Source organism: Excalfactoria chinensis, chromosome 1, assembly GCF_039878825.1.
Source record: "Excalfactoria chinensis isolate bCotChi1 chromosome 1, bCotChi1.hap2, whole genome shotgun sequence".
NCBI lineage: Eukaryota > Metazoa > Chordata > Aves > Galliformes > Phasianidae > Excalfactoria > Excalfactoria chinensis.
The window spans coordinates 124,976,936-124,993,492 of NC_092825.1; the positions used below are offsets into that span (position 1 = coordinate 124,976,936).

The 16,557-nt window shown below is 35.4% G+C and overlaps 1 protein-coding gene across 1 annotated transcript in view; it reads left to right on the forward strand.

Annotated features, from left to right (window-relative positions):
• Positions 1 to 16,557, forward strand: part of TMEM131 (transmembrane protein 131) — an 89,214-nt gene that overhangs the window by 47,952 nt on the left and 24,705 nt on the right. The window contains exons 12-24 of the mRNA XM_072351370.1: positions 4,285 to 4,393; positions 5,958 to 6,066; positions 6,899 to 7,052; positions 7,155 to 7,325; positions 7,648 to 7,758; positions 7,866 to 8,000; positions 8,532 to 8,636; positions 9,954 to 10,040; positions 13,704 to 13,856; positions 13,999 to 14,074; positions 14,161 to 14,278; positions 15,981 to 16,119; positions 16,230 to 16,339. Coding sequence (XP_072207471.1) covers positions 4,285 to 4,393; positions 5,958 to 6,066; positions 6,899 to 7,052; positions 7,155 to 7,325; positions 7,648 to 7,758; positions 7,866 to 8,000; positions 8,532 to 8,636; positions 9,954 to 10,040; positions 13,704 to 13,856; positions 13,999 to 14,074; positions 14,161 to 14,278; positions 15,981 to 16,119; positions 16,230 to 16,339 — 1,577 coding nt within the window. The remainder of the gene's footprint in view (positions 1 to 4,284; positions 4,394 to 5,957; positions 6,067 to 6,898; positions 7,053 to 7,154; positions 7,326 to 7,647; positions 7,759 to 7,865; positions 8,001 to 8,531; positions 8,637 to 9,953; positions 10,041 to 13,703; positions 13,857 to 13,998; positions 14,075 to 14,160; positions 14,279 to 15,980; positions 16,120 to 16,229; positions 16,340 to 16,557) is intronic.

Consider the following 16,557-nt stretch of genomic DNA (forward strand, 5'->3'; position numbering starts at 1 on the left):
ATGAGCAGAGAGTAGCTTTTAGAAACAGACTGTAAAGTGGCCCTTGTTTTCTTGAGTCTGTCTCATCTGTATCTTGAATAAGAAAAAGGCCTGAGAACACTCAAGAGTCCTTTCCTGTGAGATTGCTACAGCTGCAAATAGTGTAGACAGTTTCAGAATTTGAGTTTTAGGATTTTCTGTTTTTATTTCAGATTTTTTGCTGTATTCCTGTGGTTCATGCATACCTCTTTCCTGTGTAATTTCTCACAGGATTTTTCTTTGCTCAATATTTTTCTCACTTCTTCCTTCTCTTCCTTATGTCTTCCTTGTTTTCCACATTTGTGTGTATTGGTAGCTATATATTGTCCAAGTGCATTTTAAAAAGTGTTGGAGTGTTGAAAAGAAACCAAAGGGGCTAGAGGTGTGACTGAAGGACTGGCAAAGGTTTCTTACTGAGCTCTCGGAAAGCATTATTTTGTTGTTAAAGCTTTAACTGTGGAGAATGATATTTTAAGAGTAGAGGTTTAATAAGAACATAAGACAGGATACTGGATGCTGAGGCTAGACAAACTTATGGTAGAAACAGGGTACCTATTTAGTAATGAGAATAGCTTTCCACTGTAGCAATAGTCCGTTGCAATTTCTGCTAAGTTATTATTCATGGATAATTGTCAAGTCAAGACAAGTTAATAGTATAGTATAAGATAATTTAATTTGTGGCAGATGATTTTAAGGTCCCTTGTGGCCTTGTATGCTAGAAAACACACCATGGAGTGTGGTAATATGTTCTAACTGAAAAGTTTTTCTCTCCACCCTCTCTAAAAAGACCTGTATATAATTCTTACAATTAGAGAATCTGTAAATTTACTAGTTATTTTTCAACTGTCTGCCTTCATGTCATGTCCATATTCTTACGCTTGCCAGGTTTTCTGTAAGGTGTGTGACATACTTCACGAGTGCAATGCAAATAACTTTATGTTCAAACTGCCAGAATCAAATCTAGTATCAGATTAATTAACACCTAATTCATACTTCTCCAGAAAAAAAAATAATCTTCCCTTTTTTAAAAGCTATTGTCGCTGTGTTTCTGACTGTAGGCCATAGACCACAGACTACTCCAAATGAATTATTCTTTTATAATGTATCAAAGCAATGAATTTAGGTGTCTTGGAGGGCTCTGGAACTTACATTCATGGTAAAGTTACTTCATTTAAGCCTAAATGTGATATATTTTTCAGTGTCACTTATAGCATGTCTGAGTCAAGTGCTCGTATTAAAGCACAATTTGTGAAGTTTGTGAGTTGTATAACCTTACTAGTGTTTCAAACACTGTGGATTTCTGCAGCTATGCCAATTTTAAGGTGGTAAACAAGAGTAAAGATTTCAGCGAAGAATCTAGTGATTAGTATATTTCTAAGGAAGCTGAAGAAATGGATTTCTGGTCCTCTAGAACTAGAGTTTAAAAGCAGTGAGGCAGAACTCTGCCATAACTTTAATCTTAATGTCAGAAGTAAAGGCCAGGGCTATATTTAGCATGTATTTAAGTTGGCTGCTGGAAGAACTAAATATCTTCAGGTCATCTGTGTATGACAAACTGCTAACACTGCTGCCAGAGCTGTAGTTGTGCCTTTAAGTTCTTAGTCGTTCTGTGGTCCAGCAGTTTGGTTAAGGAACATAAGAATGAGTCACTTGACTTTCTTTTTTGAGTTTTAAGAGGCTTTATAAAAACTTCCTTATTTACATTTTTATAGGGTTTTTTACGTCATTAGGGAGCATCATGTTTATTTTGTGACTAGATGAACTGTTGTGCTGCAACAATTAAACCATGTTGTCAAAAGTCTAATAAAGTCAGATGGTTCTTTAATTTTCCCTTCTCTAGAAAGAAAATAAAATGATTCTCTAAGGCAGGTTGAGTCCATTTCATCACTAACAGCAAAGTCACAATTTTAAGTTTCCGGCCCTGGTCATATACTATGCATAAAGAACAAGAAACTTGAGGATACCTATGTATTGTATCTAGGCCTATCCATTTGATGAGAAGTGTATGAGAAAGTGCTTACATTCGTCAGTTCAATTACTTCACTGATTTTTGCTCTTATCGACCTGAGTAGTAGATCACTTTTGAGTTATGTTCTCAATTTGAGTGCATGCATCTCTCAAAATAATGAAAGTTGCCTCAAATATTTAGGTCCACTAGTAGTTTATCACACACCTTCTTCATCTGATTAGAATAGTCTGTGAGTCCTTAAACCATATACTACAAGATCTTGAAGCTTGGCTGAGGCACTTCCATAGAAAATTCATATGTAAATAAAATGCATTATTTGAAATTCCTCCTTTCCGCAGAAGTTGCTGACAGGGATTTTTCTGAGAAAATTGGTGGTGTTAGATTCTCAGTGGAACTCGTTTTGCATGTGGCTTCTTATGACTTGCTGTTGAGGGGCCCATATTTGGTGATTCATAAGGCACATCTCAGGAAACAAGTTTTGCTTGGGCTTTATATGAAATGGGTTAAAATTGGAGGAAAACGAGGTTAAAAGAATTCCTAAGGAATTTTGTTTCCAGTAGTCATCTTAATGTTATATTTCCTTTTATAGCAACCAATCAAGCAGAGAGAAATGTGACTGATATAGTTTAACATTGATTTGTTGTTTGTTTTTTAAAATTCCTTATTTAACTAAATTTAGATGTTTTTAACAAATCTACATGGATTTGTTCCACTTGTGGGTTTAAGTCATTCACCTCTGAAAGCTGCATTTTTCTGACACCAGGTTGTCCTTTTGAATATTTTCTGTTGATGACCTGAATGAAATCAGCATCATTTCAAACTCTTTATAACTCAAAACCATCTTTTTATGTGGAAAGAGCTGCTAGAAATGATTCTTTTCTACCATGCAGAAGTTATGAGCTTAACTGTAGCTTTTGTTCTGCCTGCTTTAAGGGACTTTTAAAAGTTACCTTGAGATCTCAGTTTTGTGATATGGATTCCATTAGAAAGAGATTGTGATATTTATAAATCAACTCACGAGGAAAGGTATCAAATATCTGCACCATGTGTATGCAGGTGTTTGACAAAGGTCAGTGCTGTAAGTCCAATATCAAGAATCTTCCAGTTGAGCTAACAGATTATTCATTAGTTACATGAGCAATGCTGCTTGTTTCCTTTGAGGATTGTACATTAGTTATGTAACTTTGCAGAACTTAGTTATGTATGCAGAATTTTAAGGCTTTCATTTACAATCAAGAACAGCTTAGCTTTGAAGAATTGTTAACTGGTTTGTAGCACTGTCTGCCTGCCTTATTCCACTCTGATGAAGAAAGTCTCAACTGCTTATGAAGCAGGTGCTAAACCTCTGTGGCCTAGCATAAGGTAAACCAGCACTCATTTCAGTATTCTTTATGCAGTGTCTTGTAATTTACAGCAGCTTAGCAGCTGCTATATGAGCAGCTGAGCTGTTTTTACAGCAGAAGACAGCTGGGGAGGAGGAATCATGGCAGCCATCCCAATTTTAAGCAAAATAAGAACAAGAGCATTTAAGTGCTCCAAGCCCTGTTTCTGTACATGAAACTTAAATAGTTTGTGCTAGCAGTCGCTGACACTTCAGGTATTGATACTTGCCGTCTGTAATTCTGCTGCATAACAGTGGATTTATCTTCAAATTGCCCGTGGCTAACAACTGGCAGAATTGCTATTCTGGTAACATCCAAGTTACCTTTTCTGTGTAATTAGAAACAGTAACTGTCAGATCAAAAAGGTGATACTATAAAATGTCACTACAAAATGACTGTCATCTCAGATTTACAGACCTGTTCTTTAAACTGATTTTTCTTTTCTTTTTTTTTTAATTCCTCTGGCAGTTTTGCAGACTTAACATGAGATCAGAGACAAGGTGGATGTGTGTGTTGCCGTTAATTACACAAGTCATCTAAACAGCTTTGTCAATAAGTGAACCAGAAACAAATAGGCTATAGCTATTGTAATCTTGTGACATAAAGAATAAAATTAATTCTTAATGTACAAAAAAAATAATAATAATTGCTTTCTGTTTCTTTTACGTGTTCTTGGCTATGCTGTCTCTTCTCTCTGTTTTCAAGGGAAACTCCCTATTGTCTGCTTTGCTGTGTATTGAGTAGTTTGCAGGACTTGAAAAATGTTGTGAAGTCCCTTGTAATAGGGAAGATAGATCTGTACAAACTCAGTGACAATTAGTTGCAGCTGTATTACTTTGAAAGATGTTTGAAGACTGCGCAGTGTGTTAACAATGATGAACTTACAAGTGCTTTATATTTTGATTCTGTTTGCAGAGTGTGAGACCGACACCACAGAATGAAGCAATAACAGTACATTTTAAACCAGTTACGTTGAAAGCCTCTGAAAGTAAATATACCAAAGTTGCAAGTATTAGCTTTGATGGTAAGTACATCACATCTCTCCTTAAAACTTGTCCAGTGTGTCATAACACTTGCTGAATCTTCATGAATTGTTTTCTAAGAAGTCTCTTAACAAACTGATTCTTGACGCTTTGAGGAGGGAGTGGAATTACTTGGAAGGAAGGGCCTTATATTTCTGCTGAGTTCAGTGTATTTCAGAAGGGTCTTTTCTAGTGTCACAACTTGCCAGTGACTTGAACTGAAACACTAATAGTGAGAAGAAAAGGGATTCTTGAGCAATCTTATGTGTGTAAATATAAAAACTGAACATCAGATTCTATTGTAAACATAAGTGGCATTTTGAGTCATTGGTTAAAAGGTACTATTAGCCTAAAAAGGTGTTTGCTTTTGGGAAATCCTTAGCAAACCAGGGCATGTTCATCACAATGATGTAAGTTAGAGTATATCCCTTGGGAATACCCTTTGGGCTTTCTGAAGTTTAAAGAAGACTCTATTTTTCCCCCAAAATATTTTGTGTTGGAATACCCACTGAAATACGGCTCTGTCTTGCACTTGAGAATCTTAGTGTGAATCTCTTGCTTGTTTTCTTTTATCTTGATTTCATATTATAGAGAATGGCAAGTGAGAGTTGCAAAGCTTTCACTGTAATCTTTCCTATGAACATACATTATGTGTGCTCATACTGACTTTCATTTATATCTTTATGAAAGAAGTGCTGGTTCATTTTCTTCCTACATAGTGTGACTGTAAATATAATGCCGACCTTTTATAGAAATGTTACCTCCATTTGTATTAGATTCTAATTAGCTATCGGACTGCTGTTGACCTATTCAAATCTTACTGCTTTATGATACTAGTTGGTACTGTAAGTCTCTCATCTTGAATTGCTTAAAGATGGAGGCTTGTAGATTCAGTATTTTTTATTTCAGGTAGTCATAATTTTACAGTTTGTATGGATAGAGATGAAAGGATTTTGTTCGCTGATTAGCATTTTAGACTTTGTATAGCGTGCAGTTCAATATGAGTAAAATATGTCTTAGCTCATAAATATTAAATTCTAAAATAGCTGTACTCTGTCAACCTGAGGTAAAAGGTCCAGATTTTGAAGCTGGAAGAAATTGTTGTATGAGAATGTCTAGACTGACACGTGGCCCTTGTTTAGCTTTGGATCTTTCATGGATTCTGATTCTATTTCAGTGTTTTTGGCCCAGAGTCCCTCTTGAGTGGTAGTTATAAATAAGGAGCCTAACACACTCAAACTTCTGTTCTGTTAGTGTAGAACAGTGAGGAATTCAGATGCTTACCCAGCATCTTAATTATCTCCTGGACATGTTTAAATCATTTATTTGACAACTGGGCTTTCCTAGAGTACTTAACCATATCAATTAACTGACATGGAGGGGAGGAACTTGTATATCTTCTAAGACTTGTTCTATGTCACTGGTGTATTGAAGGTTCAGTAAGATCCATTTTCTTCTTCCACGATATTGTCTCTGGTCTAGCTCTGTTTGCACTACTCACACTAATCTAACCTCATGGATTTTTGTGTTTGTCTGCTTGAACAAGCTACTTATTTTCTTTTATAGCATCAAAAGCAAAAAAAGCATCACAGTCTTCTGGGAAAATAACTGTTAAAGCAAAAGAGAAGAGCTACTCCAAACTTGAAATTCCCTATCAAGCGGAAGTATTGGATGGGTAAGTGTGTTGTTGAACGTTTAGAAAAAAAAATGCTGAAAATAAGCTCGTGTGGAAGGTAACTCTAGCCCTTTTGGTGAGGGAAGGGATATAAAGAGGTGGTACCTGTGTTTTCTTAATCTAGATCATTTAGAACTACAATCATTGGTAAAAGCTTTTTGGTTTTATGCTTATGAGGTAGTCTCAATAACGCACAAGCCAGATTCAAAGTTACCTGCATGAATCACTTCTCAGAGCAGCTGAAGACTACAGATGAGACACTGGAAAGAATATCCAGTTCTGTCACCCACTATATGAAGCAAGAGTAGAGGGAAATATTTTTGGTTTTAAGCAAAATTTTGGAAGACATCATGTCAGTACTTCTTTTTTTCATTCATTCACAAGATTTGGCTAAGTTGACATTGGATTGTTATTGGAATGTGTTGCCTTATCAACTGAATTGGCAGTATGCTAAAGGCAGTTAAATTAAACATTACCCATCAGAACTCTGGAGCTGGAAACTCCTAATTTAGATAGGAAGGAATGTGCATGATTTGCAGGCTGTCTTAATACATGGACATTTCATTTGAGTCCTCCTAGTATGCTGAGTTATGTGTTATCTTATTTCATTTGAATTAGTGAGTAATCGATGTTCCTGTAGTACAGTTATTACAGTGTTAGCATGCAATGTGCTGTGTACATTTCTGGCTGATGGATTAAATGAATTCTAGTACACACACGTGTGTGTATATATATGTATAAACTAAATATACATATATATGTATAATGTATGTGTAATATATGATTAGATAAGTAAAGTCTTCATTTTTTTCATACTGTTTTCTTTTCATAGGTATTTAGGGTTTGATCATGCTGCTACACTTTTTCACATCCGTGATGGTGCTTCTGATTCTGTGGAAAGACCAATCTATCTAACAAACACGTTCAATTTTGCAGTCCTTATACATGATGTTGTGTTACCAGAAGAAGCAAAACCAATGTTTAAAGTAAGCCTCAGTTCAGTGGAATATTTTTACCTATTAGAAAATGTTTAAGTATGTTGCATTTCATTAAATCGTAACTTTGATCTTCATTCTTCACTGATCTAGGTCCAGAACTTCAGCAAACCTGTCTTAATTCCACCCAATGAATCCAGATATATTTTTACACTTTATTTTATGCCTTCCACATCATCTGTCCATATAGATAACAATATTCTACTAATCACCAATGCTTCTAAATTTCACCTACCTGTTCGAGCATACACGGGATTTTTAGATGTAAGTATTTCCCTTTTTTAGCTATTCCAGTCTACTTAGAGGCAGATTTCATAGGACTCTCTTCATTCTGATGCTATGGAAGCATAGCTTTCTTAATTTCAACAGTCTTACGGATAATGTCACCTACTTCACCAGCTCTTTTCTTAAACAGGTGTTGTTACTGCTGGAAAATTCTTTTTTGCTCCCATTAGTTGTATGTAGAATACAGTTAGATTGTTGAGATTATCTCAGTACTGCTGCACTTGACTTATTTGTTAATAGTTTAAAGTTTGAGTATATTTTATATTTAATTATGCTAAAATACCTCTATTAATCTTTCTAGTACTTTGTGCTTTCTCCAAAAACGGAGGAACGATTTATAGATTTTGGCATACTGAGTGCAGCAGAAGCTAGCAGCATTTTATTTGCCATCATCAACAGCAATCCGATAGAGGTAAGGATGGATTTATTTTTAGTTTGCTTTTTAAAAATCTTACATCAGTCTTGTTACTGAAATAGTTTTTGTGTGTTTTTGTTTTTTTTTTTTTTGTTCTTTTTAAGCTGGCTATAAAAAGTTGGCATATTATAGGGGATGGTTTGGCCATAGAACTCCTAACAACTGAAAAGGGAAATAGAACAACAATAATTGCAAACCATCACGAACTACAAAGTGCCAGTGCATCTGATCAGTCTTCAGTAAGTAACCCTTTGAATCTATTGCTTAAAGCTAAATGTAGGAGGGGGAAAAAGACAAATATGTGTATTTTTTATAGTTCAATTTTAGCATGGGGGAGGGAGAATAAAAATTGACAATGATTGTCAAAAAGGTATACGTGCTCTTATTTTTTAGTTCTATTCTGAGTAGTAGTATAGCTTTCCAGTTGTTTAGATTTCGAAAGGGGAAGTTCATACGCACTGATGTCCAAGAAATATTTAATCTTAGTTTACATACATTTGAATTTTTTACTTTTACCATTCATTTGCTTCAGATAGCTTATCATAGAATCACAGAATGGGTTGGGCTGAAAAGGACCTTAAAGATCATCTAGTTTCAGCTCCCCTGCTGTGAGAAGGGTTTCCAACCACTAGGCTAGGCTGCCCAGAGCCACATCCAGCCTGGCTTTGAATGCCTTTAGGGATTTTAAGGGAATATAGACTTGTTTAGTGTATTTCTTTGTGGAATTTATTTTCTGTTTTTAATGGAATACAATTTCCTATCACTTACAGGTGATACTAACATCAGGATATTATGCTGTGTTTAGAGTAAAACTAATAGCAAAAGAACTTGAAGGAATTCATGATGGAGCTGTGCAAATCACAACAGACTATGAGGTATATTTATTTTATATTCATACGTGTTGTCCAAGTGGAGTGTTTTTCTGATTTTTAACTGTGAAATCTGAAGCGGACAGATTGCAGTGTCACTGAGAAGAAGCTGAGGTTGAAAAGGTAGAGGTCAAATTAACTCTGCAGGGAGTGGCAGTAATGCTACTTGTGTCGTATCTTCTCTTAGAGAATGAAGAATTACTTTCATTATGGTTTTCATCTGCTTTTCAGAATCTTCTGTTCATATCTGACCTGATGCTCTGAGCTATTATTTTTTGACACACTCTCAAAGCATCAATGCAAAAATCTTTTGGCATTATATGCTCACAGTTAGCAGCTTTTTGGTACGTTGTTGGTTATTGAAATTGAGGTATAATTTTGGAACAGTTTTGTCAAAATACAACGTGACAATTGCTTTGGGGAAATTGCAGTTTGCTGACAAATGTTGAAACAGATCTTGCACCAAAGTTAGTAATGGAGAGAACAACCAATTCTCAACTTCATATGCCTTTCCTGTTATAAATTATTTTGTGGAAGAGTGATATTATAATATTTAATACAATCCATGTTTAATATTTTTGTATTATAACTTTCACTTTGAATGATTCACATAGAAGAAAATATGATGTCTATGAAGTTGGGAAATTATAGAGCTTATTTTATTGTGTGGTTCTGGTGCAGAAAATAGGAAACTCTTAATTTCTGACAGGTAACTGCAATCTTAAGCTTTTTAATATGTCCATACATGTAAGTAACTCTCTCATTTTACAACTGGAAGCCTTTTGTTTTCTTCCTTTTTTTTTTTTTCCCCTACAAGTTACTGCACTTCTATTGTTACTGAGCTAACAATGGTCAGAACACCACAGACAGTAAGGATTATTGCTATCCCTTATCCACTTCTTCCAAGTGTACTGTTGTTTCAAGGTCTCATCATGACTGATGTCTTTTGGGAACTTTGGTATATCATCTTCCCTATTAGTAATTAGTAGTAAACTTAAATATGTTATCCTCCTGCATTCTAAGAGAGCGAATCTTTCTCAGGTGAGACCTGTATAATGCCCCATTGCAAAGCTTTTATTTTAACTTTGCTTTTGTATTCCATGTAGAAAGAAGCTAAGTGTGACAGTAGGGAGTGACTGAGTATGATGACATGTTGAAATCTTAATTCATGGTTGCATATTTTAAATGTGTATATAAGACATTAATTGGCTACATTAATCGTGGAATTTCAGGTTTTTATTAATCTATGCAAATAAAAGCAGAAGATATGTTTGAAAGCTGGAAATAATATTTTTTCCTTAACTCTCTTGTTCTTTCTTTCAGATTTTAACTATACCAGTGAAGGCAGTGATTGCTGTAGGCTCACTGACTTGCTCCCCAAAACATGTATTTCTTCCTCCTTCTTTTCCGGTAAGATAGCTAGGTCACAGCATTAAACCTTTTTGTGCTGTTTTTATTCATCCATCCATCATGTTCAAGAGAAACTTTTGCCTTAAATTGTGATGTAGTAATTTTGATGTTGGAGATGGAAAGATCATTTCTTTGTGTTATTTCATTTGTCACCTTTTTTCCTCATGTGTCCCAAGCATGGCTTATCTTTATTTATCCTCTGCTGCCCACTTACATGGGATCTTTGAAAACTGATGTGATGATCCTAAACATGATTATTTGCAGCTGCATTGTAATGTAACTGCATATTCATAGTAATTACCAATTCGCACACATTAGCACCAGGAGTAAGGCAGATGTCATTGCATAAATGTATTTTTCAAATTTTTAATGTGTAAAGCCAAAGATGGCAAAGTCAGCTAATGAACTGAAGCTTCGGTATAAAAGGTTTTTGATCTCTATGAAGCAATGTTGTATTATTTCCACATTGAAAGCAGATCATCTTTGAGGGTATATGATGGAGTACAAGAACAGGAAAGCAAGAAAGTTGTGGGAGTGGGAGTCAGCAGCTCCCTGCAAAAATATGCTAAGGTTGTTTTCTTTCCTACTTCTGCAGTAGCATTTATTCAGTGACGGGAGAAGGCAGCTTCTTTGCTCAGTTGTGCGCCAATCTGCTAACTGGATGATGCTTTTATTTTCTTACCTAACATTCAGTGTGACCATGGAAGCATGGGCAGTCAAGGCATATTGACTTTGTAATTGGTTTTTTGTCAAAGTCTGAGATTTGTGTGACTCTGAGTGTGGAACATAATGGAAGATCATCAAGAGAGAAATGGCAGACGGAAAGAAAAAAGGGTAGAAAAAGAGAGACGAAGATGACAGGATAGAAATACTACTATGGCAGTTTTCTGAAAAGATAGTTTTTATCTTCTATGTATTTTGAAAAAGCTGCTGTCCAGAAAGGGAGCAGTTTTCCAGTGTTTTTACTAGTGATTACTGTGCAAGTTTGGGAAAAGTTTTAAGAAATACTTGACTTGAGTGTGTGTTATGGTAGAATAAAAAGATAGTGTCCTTCCTAGAGATGGATGTTCTGGATCTGAGTGCTTTATGTATCTGAATTGTCTTTGTAACTCCTTCCAGTAAACTGTCACTGGTGGGTTGTTTTTTACAGGTTTGTTTGCCATCAGTGTCTTATTAATAAAAACAAAAAACACCTTCCTGAACAGACTGGGAACATCTTTGCTGTACAAATACTTGAGGCAATGTGTGGCTTGGTGCTTATTTGACAGGCATCTCTTGTCGCTTACATGACCTGTGTACGTGAACATGTTCTGTTTTGTGCTTAGTTTAGCTTAGACACAGTATTTCAGAGCTGCCTTCTGTCTCTAACCACTCTGTCACAGCATTGTACTTGGTAGCCAAGTTTTTTTCTTTTCTAACTTCAGTTAGTAGGATAAGGGTCTGGATTTCTTCTGGCCCACTTTTTAATTCTTTGGGGACCTGAGTGTTTTTCCATCATTGAATTTTTACTTTATTGTTTATTATTACTGTTTCTTTTCTCTGATGTTAATTACTCTTGTCTTCCTTCCTCCTGCTAGGAAGTTACTCTAGGACTGTAGTTATGATGGCTGCAAGTATTTCTACATTTTTCAGTCCACAGTTATTCCTTGTAACTTTCATGTTATGCATGTTGGTGGAAATGATTTTATTTCCTTATCTGTCTAGTCTTAACATGTTGTGGGATCAATAGCCATATATACAGACCATCATCCTCTCTGCCTGCTTTGCCTTTCCAAACAGGGAGGATTGAGCCCTTAAAATAAAGTTCTGACTAGATCCTAAATTCACAATCTTAACTTGGCTGTTAATGAGTTCAGACTATTTTCTCTACTGAAGGTCAATCTGTATGGCATATTGCTTGTTCGTTTCCTTTTCTTTTGCTTAAGTATAAAGCAATTTCTGTTCTGTATCCTAGTTTATATCTCCTATTTCCTGTCATGGTCATTGTTCCTCTTGAATACCTCAGTAATACCTCAGTTTGTTAAATTTTGGGCCATAAAGGAGCAATTTTTAAAACTCAACTATTCTTCTAACTAATATCTAAGCTTCTGGGTGCATCTTGAAATAGTCCTGCATTCTTCATCATCTTGATTTTATTTTGTTTGTGTTTTCTTTGTTTTGGAAGATGTTATTGTTAGCACCTGCGTTTCTCAACTCCTAAGAGGTCCATCATTTTCCTTCATCCTGAGACTGCTGTAGTTTTTAGTGGCTTCATGTTCTTCTTGAGTAATTTTTTTTCACATGTTAATTAATTCAGGAGACTCTTGAGCTACTGTATCTTAATTGGGAGTATATCTTTTTTCTTAATGAGTGGTAGTCTTCTTCCATTTATCTACTCTTCAGTATTTTAAAGCTACATAGGGATCTTACCAAAATACTTTTCATTTGTTTTGCAGAGTTTAGTGAACCTTTATTTTGCCCAAATGATGAAGGTTGGTTAATCAGCTTTCTGTAGGTGAAGCAGAGATGGTCGTTTCTACTTCCTGTTCAGTTTAACAGTACTGTTCTATTTACAGAATTACTCTTGCAGTTTCTGTCAGAGACTGTTTTGCTAAGTGACTGTTTCCCGAGGCTGTAGTTACATTTTAAGCCTGCAAAGTTCATCTCTCCACTTGTGATTTTTTTCTTTTTTATTTTAAAAAAAAATAAATAAATAAAGTATTGATTTAAGGGTAACATTAAAACCTGTTTGTTAGAAGATAGTCCTAGGCATTTAAATTTGCTTGCATTTATCTCTTACATAGGTCTGAAATCTTGTCACTAATCCTGTCTGGCCTTTCACTTCTTTTCATTTATTGTTTGCCATATCCTTATCAGGCCTGGGTGTTGAAATAAGGATGAAAGGCATGCCTACAGAATCATTGCTTTATAAGCAAGATCAAACTGGGTTGAGCTTTAAAAGGGGGGCTGCAGGGGAGAGGGAGGGCTTCAGTACTGCAGCCATTTTGGTTGTTGCACATAATTAAACCGTATGTTCTTTACATAAAAGATGAAATGCAAAGGTGTGATGGGGGGGAAGGAAGCGCACTGGTTTCTTTTCAACTTAGCATTTTCTTCATAGTCTTTACAAGGTAGTTTGATTGCCTGGTGCCTTCATTTCATGGGGAAGGGAAGATTATACTTGCATTGTAAAAAGTTCTCTGTCACCTGGTGTGTTGATTATCTGCAGCTTCACTCAAGGGCTCCTTTAAGATAATTTCTAAACAGTTGTAACTGTTTTCTGAGTTTGTTACAAAAGATTGTTTCTTTTCTATTTGGAGGCTGATAAAAACAAAGCTTTCTCTTGCCTTTCCTCCTCTGGCTCTCTTAAAACATTATTTGATTAAGCAGAAATGTCTAAGCTCTCCAAAAACCTTAAAGTGTGTTTCTTTTGAAAGAGAGACAAACCATGTTTAGAAACGGATGGAGGAAGAAATCAAATTCATGGAAACCTACTTTGAAGTGTAGTAAAAAAGAAAAGTTTAATAAAAGGCATTTATTAAGAGAGCATTATTAAAATCTCTATTTAATATTTCAGTTCTGCTGTAGCCTTTTTGCCAGTCTGCATAAGTAAATAAATACACATGGCAGGGGAAATGCATACATACTGTGCACCATTTTTCACCATTTTTTTTTTTTCCTTAGGGGAAAGTGGTTCACCAGAGCCTGAACATTATGAACTCCTTTTCTCAGAAAGTGAAAATACAGCACATACGTTCCCTAACTGAAGATGTAAGGTTTTATTATAAGAGACTGAGAAGTAATAAAGAAGATCTGGAGTCAGGAAAAAAATCAAAGGTTTGCTTTTGCCTACTTCTATAAGTTGTCATGTTCTTTCCATTTTATTGCATATCTGAGTCTGGTCATCAAAAGTCTTCTTTCTTTGGTCATTGCATTTACTGTGCAATTTCTCATTTGGTCTGCTCTTACTGTTTTGCAGATTGCAAATATTTATTTTGATCCTGGTTTACAATGTGGGGATCATTGTTATGTAGGATTGCCTTTTCTATCTAAATGTAAGTAACTATCTCTTTTTAATGAAAATTATAAGTAATTGTTTTCTCCTTAACGAATGATTTAAAAATACGTTATGTTTTTAAAGCGGAACCTAAAGTTCAGCACAGTATAGCAATGCAGGAAGATATGTGGGATTCTGACTGGGATTTGCATGAAAACTTATTCAAAGCGTGGACAGAAATAAAAGAGAACTCAAGCCATAGGTAAGTGTTCCATGCCTGTTACTTCTTCAGCCTATGAATGTGGTATGATAAAGTACAGGCTTTTTTGGGTATGTTGTAGTGCTTTTTGAGAGAGAGCAAAAAAAAAAAAACAGCTACTCGATGCTCTTTGCAAAACCTTGAAAGAGAAAATTTAATAAGCTAAAAATACTACCACTAATAACAAATTCTTCAAGTCAGCTGCAACCTTAGTAATTACAATTGACTGGAGCATAGTTCAGTTCCATAAAGGATGGAAAGTGCAGGACAGTCTCTGTTCTGCAAATCTTTTCTAAAGCAGGTTATACTGTACACAGTATCCCTGCTTAATCTCTTAACATAGTAAGCTTAATATCCCTTTAGGTTTTCATACGTTTTTCTGTTGCTGCAATTCTGAATTTATTGTATTTTAGTGAATAATCAAGTTATCTGATACTTCTCCTTGAGTAATGCTAACTAGTAAGTGATTAATCATTGCTATCTAATATTTAGAGGTTTCTGCATACCTTTTTAAACATCGTTTTTCACATATGTAAATTGATTAAGCTTCAAGAGGCTTAACAGTAAGTGATGTGTCTTGCCCCAGCAATACTGGGGAATGTCTGATGTTTCTTAAAATCAACCAGTTAGCCAAGGTAGCATTTGGCAAAGGGGACCCTACTCCTGAATAGGTTCTGACTTGGATATTTAGATTTGGATGCCCTCCAAAATACATCTGTGAGTTTTAATCTTAACATTTGGTTTGCTTTGCTGACTGGAGAACTCAGTAGCTAGTCATGTTTTGCCTTGCGGTGGAGAGCTTGGGGAGTAACCAAGGAATCAAGTCTGTTGTACAGTTTGGCTAATAGCGAAGAACTTCATTCACTTATGGAAGTAATAATGTGACCTAATTTCAGATTTCATTTAGATTTATTATTGTGAGTATAGGAACATACTCCACTGTATGCATCACACCTAATACGCATCAGATTTTAAATATATTGCTTGTACAGTACAGTTTGATGGATGCACAATATGTTTTTGGTATAGTGGCTGTCTGGATGTTGTATTAGAAATGGACTGTAGTAGGAGTGATGGTTTTCCTTTTTACTGTTCATACTAATGCAAATTGTTGTAACTAATAAAAATCACAATAATCTCAGAATTGCAGCATTACGTAATCTCTCTCTGACTTTTAAAATATTTGTGAGGTTGTTTTTGTTTAATGATCTGAATCTTGATCAGATTCTCAAAATTTGTTTCTGCAAGAATAAGAGGTAGGCACTTTCTATCAAAGCAGCAGAAGTTGTCTCAGTGTCCCAAGAATACTGCTTTTAATAGACATACTGAAAGACTGGCGATACAGTACAAAAGTCCTATTGTATTTTATGATCAGCTTATCCTTAAATACCCTCTAACAGAATTTAGAGAATGGATGGATGTTGATGACAATATTTAAGTAGTGAATTCTTTTTGAAGTTTTCAGTTGGTCTCCTGGAGCATGTTTTGGGGGGTTTCTGTTGCATTTTCTATTAGTGGTAAATAGAGACAGATCTTCATGGTGGTAGGTGGTATTGTTTAAATAAATTAACATAACATACATCTTTTCAACCTAATGCTGTTTTTCAAGGTGCTTCTAAGCACTCTGCATTTTGCAGGATTGTTTTTATCCAGGCTTTTGGCACTTGGCTCCTGTAAAGTAAGATTTATAATTATTTTTTTACAGGCTGAATGCAATATTTGAAGTGGACACAGATCTACAGAAGGATGTTCAGTTGACAGTTACTGCAGAAATGGCCTGGCCTTCCATACTTAGCTCACAACGCCAGTTGAGCTTCCCACTCACCAATACTAACAGTTCATCGGTGAGTTATTTTGTTGATAACATCAATTTTTCAGAGACTGTATATTTAATAGCTTTTTCTACTTAAAATTAACCAAACGTGAACTTTGCAAACATTGTGTCTCTGATTAGGAAGAAGAAATTTTTCTGGAAAATCCAGCTGATGTTCCCGTGTATGTTCAGTTCCTTCCTGTAGCCCTGTATTCTAACCCATCCACATTTGCTGATAAACTGCTAGAACGGTAGGTGTTGTTTTAGAGTATGTTGGGCATTTTCATTCTCTAGCAAAATGCATTTTACAAAAATTACACATTGTCTTGGTAGTTATCGTTGTCCATTTCTAGAACTTGAATCATTAGCCCAGCTGGGAACTGAATCTAAACTAGTTAGCGTTGAACATACAATTGAATTTATGCTGAATTTATACTTCTTTTGTCCTAAACTTGAAGTAATGAGGAAA